This window comes from Centrocercus urophasianus, unplaced genomic scaffold (genome assembly GCF_019232065.1).
Source record: "Centrocercus urophasianus isolate 14NV4802_14NV808 unplaced genomic scaffold, USGS_Curo_1.0 seq_15, whole genome shotgun sequence".
Lineage (NCBI taxonomy): Eukaryota > Metazoa > Chordata > Aves > Galliformes > Phasianidae > Centrocercus > Centrocercus urophasianus.
The window spans coordinates 10,656,101-10,676,550 of record NW_024884697.1 but is presented as its reverse complement, the minus strand read 5'-3'; the positions used below and the strand labels follow the sequence as shown (position 1 = coordinate 10,676,550).

Here is a 20,450-nt window from a genome sequence, read left to right as displayed (position 1 = left end):
ATAGTGTGGAAAGGAAAATATGAGCTACTGGCAATTTAAGAAAAAATTAGAGGAATTTCTATCTGAGGATTTATCTTTTCTTGCAGAGGAACTGTTAGGCATCTATACAGTAACTGATATAGAAAAATGCATGCGTTTATGGACAGAGTGAATCTCAGAAATCACAAATCATTGTATTTCTTACGTAAAAGGACCATCTTAATTACCTGTTTCCATTTTCCCATCTTGTGCTGCAGGCCCATCAGGAATTACACTCTTCACCTGAAGAAACTCATCTGGCTCATCCCCACCAATGATGGTAAATCCAAAACCCATGTTGCTTTTCTTAAGAGTGGTGCTGAGGAAAGTCCCCTTCAGCTGTGATGCATCACGGGTGAAGAGTGGTTTTTCTACATCAGTCAACACAAACAAGAAAGACAAAAGTTCTGATCTAGTCAAAATATGGCAGAGACAGCATATAACAATACCAGCTGGCAGCATGTGACAGCGTATGAAAATAGAGGAAATAAAGAGTGCAGGCATTCCAGGAAAAAAAAATAAAATTGTGAGTTTTTATATTAAAACAAAGCTTAAAAAGTGTTTTAACCTATGGCAGATCAGCCATAAGTGGGGAGTTATACTCTTTCATATTAGAAATACATTTAGAAGTGGATACTGTGCAGCTAAAATAATTGCAACAATAAAAATGATACGTGAGGCAATTTTAAAACCTCTTCCCTAAACTATAAATCAAGAATGTCTACAAAGTTTTGCACAATTTCCCTCTCACTTGCAGTAAGAGAAATATCCCCGGTATTTCTCGTTCCACGTGTTAGAGACAGTGATAAACATCCGGTGATCTTTCCTCTCCAAGCACATGGGACTGGTGCCAGGTCTGACCGCTGTGATGGCGGTGCCACCTTCCTGTCCCCTTGCCGCGTGCCCGGTGTGCAGTGTGGGCAGCTGCAGCCTCCCGCTGCCTCGCTCCCATGCTTTGCTGTGTAGAGAAGGGTAGGAGGAATGTGCAAAGGTGGTGGTTTCCATTCATCTGGTTAAGTGGGCAGTGCAGTGGGGCTGGCAGGACATACCGTACGGCCAGCGTGTCCCAACGGGGTTGCGCCAGCACTGGGACAGATCACTCACACTGCGGGACCGCTGCGGAACGGGGCGCAGGCGGACGAGTTTGGGCCTAGGCAGGGTTGATGAGGAGCTGCCTACTATCACAAAGGAGAAGAAGCCTCATTCTCCATCTGGAACCTCATGTTGATGTTTATTTGTCTCTACCAGTCTACCATTTGTCTCTTTGCTGCTTACACAGCCTATTGTAAGCACATTAATTTTCACATTACGGCGAGGCTGTACTCCTGTAAGCTCCTACAGCACAGTGCTGAGGCTTTTAACTTAATTGATGCCTGCTAGATGAGCTAGCTAGGAAACATACCAAATATCAACTAAAGGTAATTTACAGAAAGTACAATTAATTATTTCAGTGTTGCCAACCTCAGGTGCTCAAGAGAGAGTCACGCATTCCCAAGAATAGAAGTTATTATTTTATTTAGAAAATTACTTTGGGGCTCTTATTGTGCACTTTGTTTTTCAGCCTTCAGGAAACACTAAGGTCAACTGTTCTCTTTTTCCTGCGACTCTGGAGGTTAGAGTTTCTTAGGTGTCTCACGAGTCCCGCAACTCCAGGAGCTGCAACTTTTAGGAGAGAAAAATGCTAGGAGGCAGGTGATAACATAGTGAGAATTGGCAACACTCTTATTTCCATCAGACTAGGACAAAATCATTGTCGCGTAGCAGGAGAGCAGGATCTTTCATCTTAACTAAGATAGGCTGACATGGTACTGTACCTCGGAAACCTTGGGCCTGCATAGGCTTTGTTCCAAGTTCTGCGTTGGGCATGTTATGCTGCTGTAGTTTCCTTTTTGCTTCTAGCACAGGGTTTTCAAATTGTGTTCTTCTATTTATGTGGCTGGAAAAAATTTGGTTTTGATTAAAACTTGGGTTCAGTTGGGGAAAATGATTATTTTCACAGTAGGATGTGACTTAGGTGTGTGTGGTTAGATAGCGAAACTGTTATGAAACCCCGATGGGCCTGAGCATGTCCCTTATACTCTGCATAATTTTGGTGGGGATGAGAAAAGCACAATCTATGCGCATAAAATAATGAACAGCATTGGAAAGTGCCTTATCATTTCAATATGCTGAACTCTGCTACAGGCAAATGGTTTTGATCTATGGGACTACATGGTAAATTGCAGTACTGCTGAAGCGTGCTACAACAGTTTCTCATGTCTTTAGTACAAACATTGTTCTGTGCATGATTCAAAGGGACTGAACAAATATTTTTTCATTATTATTGATTAGCTGCAAATAAAATTACTTACAGAAAAGGTAAAGCCTGGCACACAGAGGGTTTTAATGATCACTGCTTAAAAAAGAAATATATGTAGTATAGGAAAGTAACTGAGGATTATTTCTTTTTTAATTCTATGTTATGTACCTGCTAAGATGTACAGAAAAACAGGATGCTTCAGAAACTAAGTCAGATGGTAAATTAAAACTATATGCATAAATAATGAACTGTAGAATAAGTTACTGTTGTACACCTTTTTTTTCTTTTCCTTTTTTCATCTTAAAAAAAAAAAAAAAAAAAAAGCATTACATTTCCTGTAGCAAGTCAGGAAATACATCTGTTGTTATATCACTAATTTTCTTTATTTTGCTTGGAACTACTATCTTAACTACTTACTCTAATCTTATCCTTGATTTTAATACTTTAAGTGCATATTTTACCAATTAACAAATAGTTCTACAATTCTGCTACGTTTCTCACTTTTTCTGAAGAAGTCAAGGGGATTTAGGAGGAAGTATTGAACAATTCTAAAAGATAAGGCCACAATGGGATCACAATTAAAAAGAAGTCTTACTCTGCAGATAGTGTTCTGGGGAAGTAAATACACAGTGCAAAATAAGATCTCAAACACATCAGTCCTTATTTATTCTTACTAAGCTACTCTGTACTAATTTTTTTCTGCAAAGTCAATCCTGATCATCAGCTTTAAGCACTTGCAGAGGCAACCTGAGAACTTCTGAGATCTCAAAATGAGTTGAATTCCTTCTGTTTATTTTGAGATGACCTTTTATGCTCAAACATTAAGCATTACTCAGGTACCTCGGGATTCAGATCCTAACATTACTTCAAACAAAATGAGTGGAATTGATATAAAAAAGGAGTTGAAGGAAGTCGTTAAGTCCTAAGGGAGAGTATTATTCTTGGAAAACAAAGATTAATGCAATGAAAAGATACTTTGATTTAATGACAGGAAGAATATATTATAAATTCTGGAGTTGCTACTTTGTTAACATGGCTCTCTCTCATTCAAGGGGCAGCTAAATCACTTGTACTGTAAAATTTTGATTAATAGCTTTCTTATAAATATTAAACTATACTGCAAAATTAGAAGATTATTTTTGTTTCTTTCCTTCCATATACTGACTGATTAAGATTGCAGGCTTTGTTTTCCTAGGCTTTAGACCTTGCTGTAATTGTCAGGGTCAGTTCTCATCACCTTTGTCTATTGCAAACCTGGATATGTATGATGGACGGGAGAAAAACTTCATCAGTTAGAAAGGAAGGAAGACGAGACTCACATGCATTAAGTGATCATAGGATAATTCTGAAATACCAAAATGAGCATGAAAATGAAGGTTTTCATGCTACTATTTATCATGTAATTTATTCCAGTACTATGAAGGAAATACTACTTTTGCCATTGCAAAAGGAAGTTGGGAAACATCACGTGAAATACTGGATAAAGTTCTGATCTCCACAACAAAGGTTTTTACAGGAAGACCAGTGAAAGAGAGAGTATTCTATGACAGAACACCAAAGGAGTTCTGCTTTTTTATTCAAGTGGAATGAATGCTCATATATGGTTGCATTTTATGAATATATTTGGAAGTAAACAGTAGTATATATTAAAAATGTTAGGATTTCAGTCATGAAATCTTTAGGCTTCTTTCAAGCAGAAGTGTGAAACAGCTTCCAATAGCATTTATGGGATAAAAGTCTAGCTTGTTTTATGATGGCATTTGATAAGACTGAAAACAAGTTTTCTACACAGGATATTGAGCTGGTTGTCCAAACAAAGGGATCAAACACTATTTTAGTGTTTAGTCTAAAATATCCTATCTCAGCTGCCCTTCCAGAAGACCATGGGGTTCCTGTAACCTTTTGTCTCGTGATGCAGAGGTGATGGATATTCTAAATCACATTATATATACTTTTATGTAGGACCTTAGAATATAATCAGAGCTTAGCTGTAACAGCAGGTCACAGTCCAGTGCCCCTAGTCAAAACTTACACGTGGTCCTGTGATTAAAAAAGAGGGATTTTACCTAATACAGGATGTGTCAATGGCTCATGGAAAATCAGCTCCTGTGATACTGCCACAACAGCTAGAATTTCTTATCAGCTGCCTCTCAGCAGTTTCTGGTAGGAGCTGGAGTTGTGGTTTAGTATATTTAGACAGAAATGTTTTCTGTAATAGCTATCTTGAATATGACCTTTTTGTTCTAACATATCAGACAGGAAGACTAGCAGAGATACTTGAGGCACCTCAGGGTGTTGATGCAATCTCAGTAATTCTTAACTCCAAATTATTTCCCTATTTTGACTGTTTTATAGTAGAGTGCCATCTCAAAAACACACTGTGAAAATTCCATCAAATTCATACATCTGTGTTACATATTGGGCCCAATAAGAATAATAAAAAAAAAAAAAAATTACACAGAAAATCAGTCCTTTTTATCAGTTACACTGGATATATGCTCCTAGACTGATGAGACAAGAAGCACCTCCCTATCGTGCAATTTTAAGTGCTCTACATCTCCATGGCTAAATCAGAAAAATTGCTACTGATGAGTTTAGCTGAGAATGAAGTTATTAAGCTAAGTACTTTCCTTGAAAGGAAGGACATTCTAGCCTTTCATCTGGGTACTTCAACTGCATACAAAATAGGTATTACTGAACTAGGCCTTGATAAGACAATCTAAATGTGAGTTTTAGAGATGGTTACAAATAAGTGCTTTGGTGTTTAGTTGTATTGCTCATTGCCCTCAGCACCTAATTTGGTGAGCATTTCTCTCCTGATTTGAAAATTTCATTTCGGACTCTTCCTACCTAAAAATGCCATCTCTGCTATTCTCCTAACTGAGGTTCAGAAGGAAGACTGGGGACTGCCTACCTAGAGGAATGTAACTAATCCACATCTGTGGGATAAGACTTCTCATCAAATTGTGTAAACAGGTTTTTTTTTCTCCCTCTGCCCCCTCTCACAACTAATTTTTGGGTCCTGATTCAACTATATTTTATACTGCAAATATTAAATGTAAAAGCCTTATCTAAAGATAAAAATCCTATTCTGGAGATAAAATTGCAGATAAAAAAATTCCAGAGAAGAATCATGCTGCATTTTGCTCACTTTCTGGCTCCAGGAACCCCAGTCATCTCCCTGCACAAAAGAATGAGCAGTCAGCATTACTGTTAGCCCACAGTATGCAAGCTGTTGGGTTTGGTTTTGGGCTGCAAAGCTGAAATAGTGAATTTTGTGTCACGAGGAGTATGGTCAGCACCAGGTATCAGCAGAAGGATTTTTGTCTATTCTTCTCCTTAGCTACTTCAATGGATCGTTGTTTATGAGTAGTTTGTGGTTAAAACCCACCAAACAGTTCTGAAGATCAAGATGCCTACAAGACAGACATTCTGATGGATAATTTATTACTGAGTCTTCTTTACATTCACATTTTTCAGTCGCTACTATTTTATGACAACAAAAAAAACTCTGGAAAGGTTTTCTTCTTGAGTAATAACAGAACGTTGTCAGAAATTGTAAGTTAAGGTGATACAGTTTTCTAGAATAAATACCTGTATGACCAATTTAGCTGTTCTATTACAGAGGCCGTGTCAGGAAATTAAACTCTGTGTTGTGGTTAATCATCCTTAAAGGAGGAAATAATCTTTTGTCGACTGGAATGCTGAAAAGACCCAGTGCACTTTAACAACCATATTCTCTCCATAGCCTTGTGCAGATAAGTGCTGCTAGCTCTTAGTTTATAAATTAAGAGAGAATTGCATGAAAGTTAACCAAGGTATACCAAACACTTCTCATTCATGTGAGATGTCTACACCTTACAAATGAAGCTCAGATCTTCATAACAAGCCAAATTAAAATTTTAATAGTGTCCTGAACTTACATTCATTCATGATTTATGTGATGAAGTTATACCGGGGACCTGATTTTTCAACAGGATTTGCAAATACAGTATGATAAATCTTTGTTAACTTTGCCAGCATGTCCTTTTTATTTTGTTCTTGTTTGCTTGCTTGTTTTCCGCATTATCTCTTGGTCTTAGGTTCTGGAACTGAGCATAGCTGACTCACATAAAGTGAACCCGAATCTCTCTGCTCCACTGTCCTTCCTTACAGTCCTCCCGTGTGATACAGATAAGTCAGTGAGGGGAATATGAGCCCTTTCTTCACTGACAGTTTTAAAGGCCTGCATATAAACTTCAACTGGACTTGAATGTGAGAAAGTTCATGACACCGCTTTCCATGATTTACCCCACTATTATGACATAATTAAGACAGTTTAATGTTAACTGATTGTATCTAATTAAAAATGAACTAATCCATTGAATACTGGTAATAAAAAAGGTGTAACTTCTACTTTTTAGAATGAAAAATGGGAAGCAATTTTTGCTTCAAACGTATTGAGCACAGACAGCAAATTAAAGTACAACTGTGTTTTACTGACTATAAAACTCCTTATGAACTTAGCATGGCTGCAGGTTTAATGGAATCCTGTGAACATTTATTTCACTTCTTAAATCCTCTGAGCCTACAAGTAGATTTTATATATCTTTCCACAAATCTTATCTGCAGTAGAATGAAGAAACCTGGCAGTAACGGCCTTGAAATATGTAATTGCTTGATAACATCTGCGTTGAGAATCTTGTGTCTATTCACCTGTGGATGGACATGAAATGGGGAGGAATACTTGCTCCTTATGGAGGGGAAGTGTGAGTCTCACCACTGCCACAATGCCTTGGGCTGCACTAATAGCAAACGGGGGCTCAGTAAGTAATACACAGAAGTTGCACAACACCTTTTACTCACCAAAATACAGTAAAAACTGCCAAGGTGGAATACACCCAGCAGCTTATAACTGTATGTGCAGAAATCTTCAGGGAGGTTAAGTGCAAAGATATATAAACACCAACCACTAACTACTCTGAGGTTCATAAAGGATCTCAGGCACAATTTGGTGGCATTATTTAAGGACTTACCTTTAGGTAGAGGAGAATAATGACTAAGCTGGCTTGGGCAAGCAGCAAAGCAGATGGGGTTGCTGCTCTTGCACCAGGGATTCAGCTGGGGGCAAAAAGCAGCAGAGTGGATGCTACTGCATTTGGAGAATGGGACAGGGCTCAATGTGGCAGTGACCAGACACGGTTTCTGTTTGTTTGTTTGCAAAGCTGCTGTTATTGCGATGAAGAAAGGTGAATCTCAGACACATCTTCAAACCCTTCTGAAACCTGATCTTGTTGTGATCTCTCTATCCAGCTCTACCCTGTGCATGTTAACAGCCGCATATTCTATGGTCTGGAAAATCTCCAGTCCTAGCATACGTCCAGAGCGATCCTGTAATCAAAGCACTGGTATGGATTCAAGAGACAAAGGGAATGATGTGACATGCAAATAAACATTTTCTATTCTGTCTGAAAGGAATAATTTTACTGCTTTGTGCCAGGATCTGAAACTGAAAATTTAGGCAGGTCACTATCCTCTGTGAAGACTCTCTTCTTCAATTAAATAGAAGTAATGGATAGACCTTTCTCAGAACAAGTAGTCTGTAAAAATGCTGTGGTTTTCTCCATCCCCTGCAATATATGAGGGCTGCTCCAAAAGTAATGCCTCCTATTTTATTATTTTGGTGGATAGACGGATGTTGGTGGTATGTTAGTAAAGTTTGAACTTTCCTGCCAATGTTCTGTTACATTTTGTTGCTGCGAGACAGACAGCAGCGGAGGGGCAGTCTGACAGAACGCTGTTTGACATGGAAGTGCGAATGAAGCAAAGGTGTGCAGCTGAATTCCTCTATGTGGGAGAAATGTCACCCACTGACTTTCATTGGCATTTGCTGAACATTTATGGAGACCAGGCAGTGGATGTGAGCACAGTGAGGGATGAGTGGTGCATTTCAGCACTGGCAAAAGGGATGTGAAAGACACGCCACATTCCAGATGGCCATGCAGATTTGCATGACTGCGGCACGCTGGCTCTTGCTCATTGCTGGTGAAAATGTAGAGCAAATGGTAATGACTACATCAAAAAAGTGCATTCTGTAGCTGAGAATTTGCTCTATCAAATAGTGTTATTATGCTCTCTTATCTGTTTCCACAGAACTAAATAGGTGGCATTACTTTTGTAGTGATCTATGCACTTAGAGTAGATGCTAATAGGAGAGAAGAGAATAAAAATTGACCGCTCTGAGCACATATCACAAGTTGAATCTACATTAATCTCACATAAATCTGATTGACTCTGTTAGGCTAAATAGCATACAAAATCATCTCTCCAATTGACCTATCTTATGTAGTAACTACCTGGAACAGGCTTTCTCTATTACTTCAAGCAAAAGCTTTCTATTCCCCTTCACACACAGGAGTTCCATGTTCCACAACTAAACTAAAATATGAAAAATGAATGCAAGGACTGTGTTGTGAAATAAAACATAACAGACCTAGAATTTTATATGCAGAGTGTGAAGATCTTACTTGTGAAAAGGAAAGTGGTCTTAAATGAGCTAAACTGATTATGCTTTGCTTTATTCATTGACTAATAAGATCTGCACCTCACTGGATGTCCAAATCTACAGAAAAAGCACAACATTTATTTAATTAATACATTATTTTACAAATTCCAACTGAAATCAGACCCTCGAGAAACAGAATGACTGAGTCACTGATTTGAGACACACTGAACATATTTGGTCATATTAACTGTACTGATGACTGAGAATTCCTGGTATACCTTTAGTTTAACATTCAGTGTTTGTACCCATTTGTATCCAGATTTGGTAACTGCACTCATGTCTTGCCAGCTAAGCACTGCAGAGGATACTAGTATTATATTATGACATATTAACAGCAACTTAATATTGAACTTGGGAACTTACTCAACATAATAAGTGCCATAAATGGGATCATCAATTTTCTCCCAGCCATATGGAAGCTCTGAAAAACAAAGATTTATCTCTTTCAGTAAATGAAATACAGAATGCTTCGATTTCTGATAGTGAAATTGCAGATCTTTGCTGGATGTTGAGGGAAATAACTGGATAGTGAGGTCAGATAAAGTCACCAAAGCAAATGCCAAACATTGAACACCCACCAGGGTGACCACAAGTAGCAGTAACTAAAAAACTGGCATGCAAACAAAGATCTCAGTCTTGAGAAAAACACATTTTAGTTGAACTACTTTACTGTTCCAACAGCTGTGCCACTCAACAACAGTAGCATATCTTGTATGACATCACTGCAAGAGGAAGTGAGGGATTTTTTTCTTCCAAATAGACACACACACACTCATATAGACACACACAAGCATTTTGCTTTCTGAACTTTTTTTTTTTTCTTTCTTTCCAATGAACCCTAGATATGTTGGTCTAGAAGAAAGGAAGAGAGTTTAATTCCTGTCAGTTATGTATAAGAATGTCTAAATGCTCTGGAATGGTTTGTTCTGTTTGTCTTAGTATGATGGCAATTCTGTAGTCTTCAAAGTTGCGCTATTGCAAAGCTTAGTTATATATCAGAGAGACATCATGGTACCCAGAAGTACATAGAAGTGCAAACAAAAATAAGGTATCTTAACATCTGCCATCCTTAACACTTGAAATAGAGAAGACACCTAAAACATGCAGATATTAACAATTATTAAATACATTAATGTAATGGTCTTGAAAATGCTGAGATAGCAGGGCCAGTATCCTGGAGCCAGTGGGCAGAGAAGCCAGGCAGATGTTGGATCCAGATCTGCCAAGAACGTCAGTAAATTCTGTAGGAAACTGTCCCTGCGCTGGTTCCCACAGTCCTGTATATCCTGGGACAGAACTTGGGATGTAACTCATGTACATTCAAAAAGAAAGCTGTAAATCTTGCACTACCCCCATAGTTAATTTAATTCCTAGTGTAGTCCTCCTCATGACGTAGAATAAAATATTAGCTTAAATACTACAGGCACATTTTATTGTAATGTAATATTGCACAGGGTTTTTTTTATCTAATTAACTTCGTGTTGCTTTTGTATCTGTCCACCTAAAATTCACTTAGAGAAAAGTGCAGTAAGCACTGAAAAATTCCACGCATACTCAGAAATACACAAACATGCACACACTAACACATGCACACAAATGTGTGCATACATCCCTTTTCCAACGTGAGTTGGTACATGGAGCTTTTTTCCAGCTATGCAACTAAAAAAAAGCTTAGCTGTTCTGTGAAAATTTAAAAGCAGATATTATATATCTGTAAATATATACTTTAAAGTAAACAAACGCAGAGGATGTGTTTTGTTTTACATATTTACAAAAATCTGAAATAATTTGAGGATTTAATGTCATCATATTGGTCTATTTTTCCCTAAAGAAATGATGCATAACATCATAACAGAATATGGACTGGAAGAGTTGTGAGAATGCAAATGGCAATTCCAATTTTCTAGTGTAAAAGTCTGTAAAAATTTAATGAATTGGAGATATTGTGGAGAACCCACTTTTAAATGCATGGGTTGAATCACTGATTATCTAACATCATGAAATACTTATGGGTTCAGAAGAAAGGAAATAAAAGAATACCTTGGTGTAGATGATGGATACTAACTCTACGTAAATTTATGCTCTGATTTATTTTTCCAATGGAGATGAAGCCTGTAGAGCTCATTAGAGATCATTTTCATTAAAATTCTGTGTCGACAAGTAAAAATAATTAGCTAGAACATAAAGCCCAAGCCCCCTCCTACAGTATGGCAGATCGGGTTAGCAGAGTATAGTTTACTACAGGGCTTCTGATGAAAGAATCTTCTGCTACATTTGCTTTCAGGAGCACTCTGATTATTTTTCACGACATTAAGTAGTGGCATCTATTCCATTTTTCACTGTTGAAATGAAAGATTATAGGACAGGAATCCTTTATTGCCTCATCAAATAGGAAGCAAAGTGTTTGCCAAATTGAGGGTGAGGGCATTGCATTTTCTCTTCTTCAGTTCACTGTGTCCAATGACGATCATTAAGGATGAGAGTGATCAGTAAACGTTAATAAAAGGAGATTACTGTTGGCCATCATGATTTGAACTGGGAGGGAGCAGTAGTTTACAGATCTCTCTGATATTCATTTGACAGCTCTAGCACAAAGCATTCATCTATAATTCCTGCAGCCAACAGTTTCATGGTTACTATGCTATATATTCATTTTCATAGGCTTAACTTCTGTCATTCAAGTCTTTCAATTTTACTGATACCGGTAGAATTTCTTCGTAAAGTGAAGAAAAAAACTTTATGCTTTATTTTGTATTTGATATTATATTCTCACATACCCCCTTGTATCATCCATTTGAGGCCCTTTTCTTGAGCATTTGTAAAATCACTATTTAAAAATCAGTAAAAGGTTGTACAGCATTTGGCAATGCTGATACTACAAGTGGATGGAAAGATGCTGGATAATCTGTACAGAATGTATATATGCTCCAGATCTTTGCAGTTCATATCCCTCACGAGAGAAGCAGCATCTAGCTGGCACTGCAGCAGTCATCCAAAAAAAGATCAAAAAGGCAGAGCTGACACTCAGATACTTTGCTCAGTATGCATCTGGGTAGGCTTTTAAATGCAGAAGGAGCTGTACTTCTGAAAGTTAGATGCCCAGGGTTAACAAAGGCTCTAGTATCTTCAAAGAAAGACAGAAAGAAGGAAGGAAAATAGGAAGGAAAAAAAATAAAGGAAAGACTAATGTAAATTCAAACAGGTCATTTTAATAATCAGTGGCAGTGCCTTTTCATCACAGCCTGCTTATGTTAATGGTCCAGATGCTCTTATTCTGCCTTCTGAAGGCTGTTGTGTTTCAGAATGATTTTTGATGGTGCCACTTAATCTTCTCTGTGGATAGAGGAAGGAATACATTTTAGATCTCGATGTGCCAAGATGAAAAAAACAAACTTACAAACCCAGAGATTAATTTTCCTAAAGCTAATGTATTGCTAACTACACTACAGAATCATAAAAACCTTTCAGGGTTTCAGAACAACAGCCAGCCTTGTGTCACTACCCTGCAGACAGGCAGGAAAGAAAGATGAGTGCATATTTCTGGTATCAGTTGTAATCAAAATATTTACATAGTAAAAAGAAAGTGTAGCATGAGAGAGAAAAAAAAAACACCATTGAAATGTTGTCAAAAAGGATGTGGAACAGCTTGGGTCATCTGCCCTGCGTTGTTAACACCCATGCACAGGTGAGGAGACCCCCAACCTAAATATGATATTTTTTCAGAAAAATGTCACACCTTTCTATTCAACAGCCTGTATTTATTTCTTCTTCCTCTCTCCTCCTTTCTTCTCTGTTCTTTCTCCTAATTTCAAATTCATTTTTTGCTTTTTCAAGTAAGTTACCTCCTACAGAAAGTAACAAATGATTTGGGTTAAAAGTTAAAAAATACAGTGCCACTCCACAGCTGACTGCATTTGTACACTCTTCCAGTTTCCTTAAAAGATAAAGTCTTTGCAAACATTTATCTGTGAGTCTAAGCCAGCGGTCCTCATCTCTTGGCTTACACAGAAACATGGAGCCTGCCATACCCTCCAGCACAACACACTGCTTACCAGGGAGCAGGTGCTGCTCAGGGCGTGCTGTGCCACGGGAACAGAGGGCTGGAGATCTCTGGTTTGAATGCTCCCATTAGCACCTGTCTACATTGCCTACAATACATATCTACATACTGTATATGTACATACATATATGTACATATTGTCCATATCTACAAGCAGATATGCAAAATAGATACAGAAAATAAGACTCATGAGGAGCAGGGTGCACTGGAACAGGCTGCCCAGGGAGGTCATGGAGTCTCCTTCTCTGGAGATATTCAAGACCTGCCTGGACTCACACTTGTGCAACCTGGAACCAGGTTTGGCAGGGGAGGTCAGACTGGATGATCTCTGGAGGTCCCTTCCAACCCCTATGATTCTGTGATTCTGTGAACTGGGACTGTTTAGTCTGGAGAAGAGAAGGCTCAAGAGAGACCTTATGGTTCTCTACAACTGCCTGAAAGCTGGCTGCGGAGAGGTGAGGGTCAGCCTCTGCTCCCTAATAACAGTGACAGTACAAGAGGGAATGGTCTCAAGTTGTGACAGGTTGGACATTAGGAAACATTTCTTCTCAGAAAGAGTGGTGAGGCACTGAAACAGGCTGCCATGGGAGGTGGTGAAGTCACCATCCCTGCAAGCTCCTAGTGAGGAAATACTGGTGGTATGTGGACAGCTGACTAGATGATCTTAGGGGTGATTCTACAAATTGGGCTGCTGATCCTGAATACTTCTCTAATAGGCTGCCATAAGAAAACAGAGGATAAATTGCAATTGAAAATTGGTATTTAACCTAATATTCACATATTGATGTGAATTCTGGTAGGAAACATCACTGCATAACATATGAGAACTCCGGAAACCAACCAACTAGCAACAAAAAGCATTTACATGCTGCAGGAAAATTTTTGCTTCAGCACTGGTTCCTCCACTCAGCCATGTTTAAGTATCACTGTCTTAAGCTGAAAAATGCAATCTCTAACATGGATTTCTCTATACTAGCGCACAGTTCAAAAGCCATGAGACATACATTAGATAAAAAAGTTAGAATTGTTCGGCGTCTCAGTGAGAGCAGCAACAAAGGCAGGATGGATAACCTCACCGCCATAGCAAAAACAAATTCAATCTTCCTATCAGGAAAGACCTAGAAAGTTTAGCATAGTGTACCAACTCCAAGCCAAGCCATGTCAGCTCAACTGCAATTAAATTAGTGTTCTCCAACTGCCATTCTCATACCAGTAAGTTTCACAATGTCATCACTGCTTATGGTCTCTCTGTAATCACAAACCATTCATGTGCAATTTGTTCTCATGAATAAAATGACGTTATACATAATTTATTCTTTCACAATGGAAACAAATGTCTAAGTAACATTCACATCCGATAAATGCATCTTCTTCCTTTGCGCAGCACATTGTGACATGCTAGAGATCCTTAATTACGCAGAATGTAGACTAACTATTACTCTCACTTCAAAAATAACTTTTCCCAGGATTGTTACCACGTGAAGCATTGCCAACAGTGGAGGTATCTTTAATGTTAGCTGATCCTTCTGATGTGCAGACTTGTAGATCTACTAAGATTTGCATATGGCTAGCCAAGGTCAGCGCACCACAAGTACCCTCCATGGGCCTTTTCAAGAGTAAGCTCAGTTTCTAATCATAGAATCACAGACTGACTTGGGTTGGAAGGGACTTCAAAGCCCATCTAGTCCCAGTCCCCCACTGTGGGCTGGCTGCCCCCCACCAGCTCAGGCTGCCCAGGGCCCCAATTCAACCCACCCCTGAGCACCTCCAGGGATGGGTCACCCACAGCGATATGGGCAGCCAGGGCCTCATCCAAACAAACTACTAAATACAGTTTTCAGTGTATTTAAAAATAATAGATTTAAGTAGAAACACTTACTGGAAAGTGTTCATTATTAAAATTGTTTTTTTCCCTCCAATCTTTGTATTGCTCTCTACTTTTACTCCAGCCTTATTTATGCTGGGCATTTGGTTTGTATGATAGACTTTGTAGGGAGAGCGTTTAAAACAACTCATTGCTGATCTCAAAGTTGTCATTGATGTGACTTCTGCTGAGGAATTCAATACTACCATGAATGCGGAAAAATCCATGTTTTAGCTACAAGTTCTTGCCCTAGAGAGTGGATATAAATGCATCCAAGCCTCCATGGAATAATTAAACAAGAATAGTTGGGAATTATTTTCTCACTGATATGTTCATTATCTCACTTTCAGTACAACAAAGGGTCAATCTAAATGGAGTCACTGCAGCCTTTAGCTTCACAGCTCCTAGCTCTGAGCTAGCAAACGTGGGCACTGCCAGCAGTAAATTCACTTCGGTGCTAATCTTTGTGCAGAATGCGAACCTGTCAGACAAGCTCAGCACATGCCTTGGTGGTTGCTCACACACATGCAGACAAGTTCAATACCATCAACAGGTGGTTCAACATTCAGATGTGCACATAAAAGTGACTGTCACAAGTGCACTGATTTCACCAAAAGAAAAGGAGCCCTGAGTTCATCAGCTTTGCAACTCATAAATTTGTGAAGTTCAGCTGAACTGAAGGGCAACCCCTTTTCTTCAAACCCCCTGACCTTCTTTCTTAGTGAAATGGGTAATTTTAACTTGTTCCTGGAGAATTTTTAAAATTAGTGAAAATTAAATTTTCAGTCAACTTTGAGAAAGTATTATTCATAACTTCATTGTTTCACCGGGCCTTGAAATTCTCAAGTCAAAGTTTCAAAATAAAGCACATAGCATGTTTTGTTTTCTCTTCCTTGTTTTTATGTTAATTTTTTATTACCTGATTTGATGACAGGCCAGAGGGGAAAATGAATATACATGTAAAAAGAATTGGAAAAATGTAGTATCTCTAGAGATAACAGAAAAACACAGCTGAGAACTATCTTGTATGCTTAGAATAAACTAATAACCTAACAGTGGTCCACTGATAGCAAGTTTTCCTGTTCGGACTGTAAAATTGCACAGGTGTAATACTCATTTGTGATGAGCCACAACAGCTTTCCAAGTATCACATACTGGCCATGAATGGAGATTAAATAAACCAGTTCCCTTTCTGAATACAAGACATCTTACATTTCTTTATTTCATTTCCAATAAGCCAGTGAAGCTGCATACAAGCAGACCGAAGAATGCTCTGCAAGGTACTGCCTACATGATCTGTTTCCATGACTACCATGCTTTTAAATAATGTTTTCACAACTCTGAACAGTAGCTGGGTGGGTGTAACCCAGATATGTAAGTTGTTTAACTAATATTTCATGAAATAGATAAAGGAGTACAATTGATGAGAGATTTCTGTGCACAGTAGAAAATTCAGGTTAACACTGGAGAAGCTAAGGGAGCAATTCTTGACTTATACCAGCAAAACGCCACTAGAATCTGGTTTTGTTTCCTCATTGGCTTCACTGTCTTGTCTAGAGTGACAACTTTAAAATGTTCACATTTTATTACTTTTTGCTCTGTTGCACAATAGTTAAAAATCTGCTTTAGTTGCATATAACTGCTTTCTGAAAGTTCTTGTCATAACTTATTCATCATTATGCATTAGTTGTATTTATGAGGACACTCAAATTGAGTCACTCCATACTTTATGTTAAAAATCCCTTTGAATGACAAGGAAATATGTATGAATGCAGAAGCTTATTTTTCTTTATTTGAATTGTAATGCCATCTGCCAAAACTCTCTCTCAGAATGTTTCTGTGACAGCATCAGAAAGAAACTTTACATGAGAAACAGGAGTGTGCTCTTTTGTTAATCTAACAGAGACAAATTCTGTTTGCACTTATGGGGACATTTTGCAAGTGTAGTGTCCAGTTAATATACCAATTTGTGACAATGACAATATAATCGTATTTGTGGGTCACTTTTCCATCAAGACTTTTAATTGTGTGATAATAAACGTTTTCTTCACATTTCAATGTTCAATTAATGTTGGCACGTAGCTAACATTGTAGAAAGAGCAAAAAAAGGGAAGGCCACATAGTACTTCCATCTTCACAGTTTTTTTTTTTTTTTTTTCCTCCAGTTTTATGTTCAGCAATGTCATGAAAAGTGGCAACACATACATCCTCCACTCCCTCTTCCCCTCCTCTTTTCAGTATAGAACCTACATAAGGATAGAGAAGTAACCCAAACATTGCCTGGAGATAGGAGGAGAACAGAAGGATGGATTAAAACAGAGGGACAAGTGGTTTCTCAGCAAGTCTGGTTTATCATTAAGCATCTCCAAAGCTTTCCGACTATTTTCCTAAAGAAAAGAGCCTCTTACTTCTCTCAAGAAAACCCCATCCTTCCCCAAAGAAGCTGCAGTCTATTTTTTCCAAACATTACAGTTATTTGCAAATCACACCAGCAATACTCTCTCCCTGAGTTCTGCTGTTCAAGAGCGCCTCTGTTGCTCTGTTTGTCTTTCCTAGTCTCAGATGTCTGAGGGGAATTAGTTTATAGCTGCTATCTCAGAAGCAGCGTATCCACAACACTCAGGTGAAGATGTGACTATCTGTTCACTTTGTCATTTATGTGGAGCAGTAGTCTATTTGCATAAATCAGGGGACTTTCAAGTTACTCAAAAGAATCAGTGCTGAGAGATGATATGTCTTACTTACATGATTGTGTTAAACATAATTTTTGAATCAGCAACAGATCTACTTGAATTATTTAAACAGAAAGTAAAGTTCTTGCAGTGTACGCCCTTGCTTTGTCTCATATGATAGTTTTGATCTCTATATAGGCATTAGTTACTTCAATTAATTACATTATTTAAATTATTTTAATTGCTTTTGTACTTAATGATTGAAAGCCAATTTGAAACTGTTCCAGCTCAGTAGCATAATAAGCAAATCTTTAATTTCACCTTTTTTTTTTTTTTTTTTTTTTTTTTTTTACTTTTTCTGTTAGTCTTCTGATTTCTGCTCCTTAGTGTTCTCCAGTATCTTCAGCTCTCTTGGTATTTACCAAGATGCCTGCAAGTTCTCAAAAATCCAGTCCCTCCACACTACATCACCTACCTCTTATCCCAAATGGGGTACAGTCTACTACAAAGTTGGAACAGAGTAAACCAAGAAGACCCTACAGTATCACTCAACATGAACATTAAACATACACGAGTTTCTCATTTCAGTTCAGCTTTGACTGCTGTCTTATACTTTTTAATTCTTTTATGAGTGAACTTAGAAGTAGTGGCTTGCCTTTTATTAACTGGCCTAGTGGTACCTGGTTGAAATGTTCTGAGGATTTCTCCTTCAAGAACCTGAGAGCAAATCAGACTGAGTGCTTAGGCGGGGTCACCTCAACACCCACCACTTTGTTCAGAAGTCTTAATAGGAAGGGCAACTGCATAATAAAGCTAAGCTCCAATCAAAACAATGTATATGAGGAGAAAAATAGTCCAATGAAAAATGTAAAACTTCCTGTTCAACCAAAGCTGTCCCTACATGGGGCAAAAGAAATCTGAGGATAACAGATAAATGAACTACAGAAACTGCAAGTAAGTATAAGTGCTAGAAAAAAGGAAAACTAGGAAACGTGTTTTTTTTTTTTTTTTTTAAATTCATTTGAATGTCATCATTTGTAAATAAGCATAGCTGCAATGTAATGCAAAGAACAAACAGACACAGCGCAGGACAACTTTTAGTGACTGCTTATGTTTTGTCAAACATTTGTAGTCCTGTACAATCAATGAAGGTACATACATCATAATTAAGAAATACACAGGAAAGTTAAGCTAACTAAGATTATTACAACAGGAAGATAACAAATGGAAAACGCTTACTAATGCTGTAAGCTTGCAATATCCTCCATGAGGAATAACCTCCAAGAAGAGACCCCCTCCTCAGTGGGGGTCAACTCTTATATGGAGTCTAAGAGAGGTGCAGCCAAGCTCAACCCCTTCCAGTAGCACAGGTGAATTACCTTCACCTGTGCTCCTGTGGCTGACTGATTGCTCACCTCAGGTGATCAATCAGAGGTTCAGGCTGTGATTCAGCAGTTCCCATACAAGTTCTCATAAAACTTAGTAAATTATAACCATCTGCAGGCAGAACTCAGAAGATGAGAATTTTTGGGGACTTCTTTGCTGGATAAGTGTAGGGACTACAATGATAATCTGAAAGAGCTGGAAGAGACTTCATTTCATGTCTCTGCGGATGGGCTCTCCTGAGAATGTAACTACAGTGTTTGCTATGTCTGTAGAAAGTAAGGTTGGGGCTGTGATCCATAACTTTCAGATGCAGTACAGGCTAATCATTTTAACGAAAATGTTACATGCCTATGGAATATGTATGCTCAGCTCGTAGGTGTGCCTTTTGTGTTAAGCTACAATCAGGATTTGTGGATTTAAACTATTCTTTGAGATGTGATTAGGTACTTGCATTTATCAGGCTTGGTTTACATCTGGTTCACTGATCTGTTCTCACAGGAAAAGATTATTCCTGTATCACGGGACAAAATAAGCCTCCGATCTTTTCTAAGCAGTCCTACAAATGCAGGGAATTGCATGCTACATGCATATTAGGTGCATATTTTTCTCTGCTCCACTGATAAAGTCACTTGTGAAACTGCCATGTTTGTAAAACAGTTGGCAATGAACACTTGCAGCACCTGTGGCAGAGGTGGCCTCTGCCAGCCTTTTTAGTGCACAGTAAAATGATAAAAATGTATTAGCCTTCTACTTTGCAGTTGCAATCCTAATTATACAATGCAGCTGGCGCTGCAGGAAAATCTGTGCTGTGCAACTGCAAAGCAAGTGGAAGGAGTGAAGATAGTGTTACTTTGAAATTGTCTATTTCTTCTCTTTAATATCTTTAATTTTTTTTTTTTTTTCTTCTACCATTTCAAGAGTAAATGATAAGAAAGGGCACAGGGACAAGGACAGTAGATAGGACAGGTAGAAATGAGAAAGGATCAATGCAACAATGACAAGAGGAAGATACATTGCTATGAATGGCCCAATGGTGGGACAGAGCTTTCCTGAACTTGCCTTGAACTGCTCATTTCCCTCTAGACTTCTCCATTATTTGCCGTTTAGTTCTCTTTGTCAGTTCTGTTTCCCACACGTTCCTCCATTTCTCTCTCTGTGTCTTTTAAAATTCTGTTTTTAGCTTCCTTTCCTTTGTTTATTTTTTAATTAATTATTTGAATCAGTTATAAACAAGATACCTTTCCATTTCCTATGGACAACAGAAGAGAATGTTGTCTTCTGTGAGTGTTTATGCAATTTGTACTGTGCAACTTGAAGGGAGAATCTTTATGTTTATAACTTCTGTGTTCGCAGAAGCTGAGCATGAATATCTATCCAGTATCAAGTCTGGAAGTGAACTGAAGTTAAACAATATGGTTTTAAGACTGTAGAATCATAGAATTGTTTGAGTTGGAAGGTATCCTTAAAAGGCCATCTTGTCTCACTCCCTTACACTGAAGAGGGACATCAACAGCTAGATCAGGTTGTCAGAGCCTTGAATGTTTCTGTTATGATCTTGCTGCTCCTTTAAAGCACTTGTAATATGTTCACTCATTAGTGAATGCTTG

The 20,450-nt window shown here is 38.2% G+C and overlaps 1 protein-coding gene across 2 annotated transcripts in view; it reads right to left on the bottom strand.

Annotated features, from left to right (window-relative positions):
• The window catches only part of MAGI2 (membrane associated guanylate kinase, WW and PDZ domain containing 2), a 699,411-nt gene that overhangs the window by 141,274 nt on the left and 537,687 nt on the right, over positions 1 to 20,450 (bottom strand). The window contains exons 7-10 of one of the 2 annotated variants that reach the window (XM_042815700.1): positions 9,225 to 9,282; positions 1,833 to 1,954; positions 1,068 to 1,196; positions 207 to 389 (exon numbers count right to left, since the gene is read on the bottom strand). In XM_042815700.1, coding sequence (XP_042671634.1) covers positions 207 to 389; positions 1,068 to 1,196; positions 1,833 to 1,954; positions 9,225 to 9,282 — 492 coding nt within the window. The remainder of the gene's footprint in view (positions 1 to 206; positions 390 to 1,067; positions 1,197 to 1,832; positions 1,955 to 9,224; positions 9,283 to 20,450) is intronic. The other variant, XM_042815702.1, reaches the window with a different exon arrangement.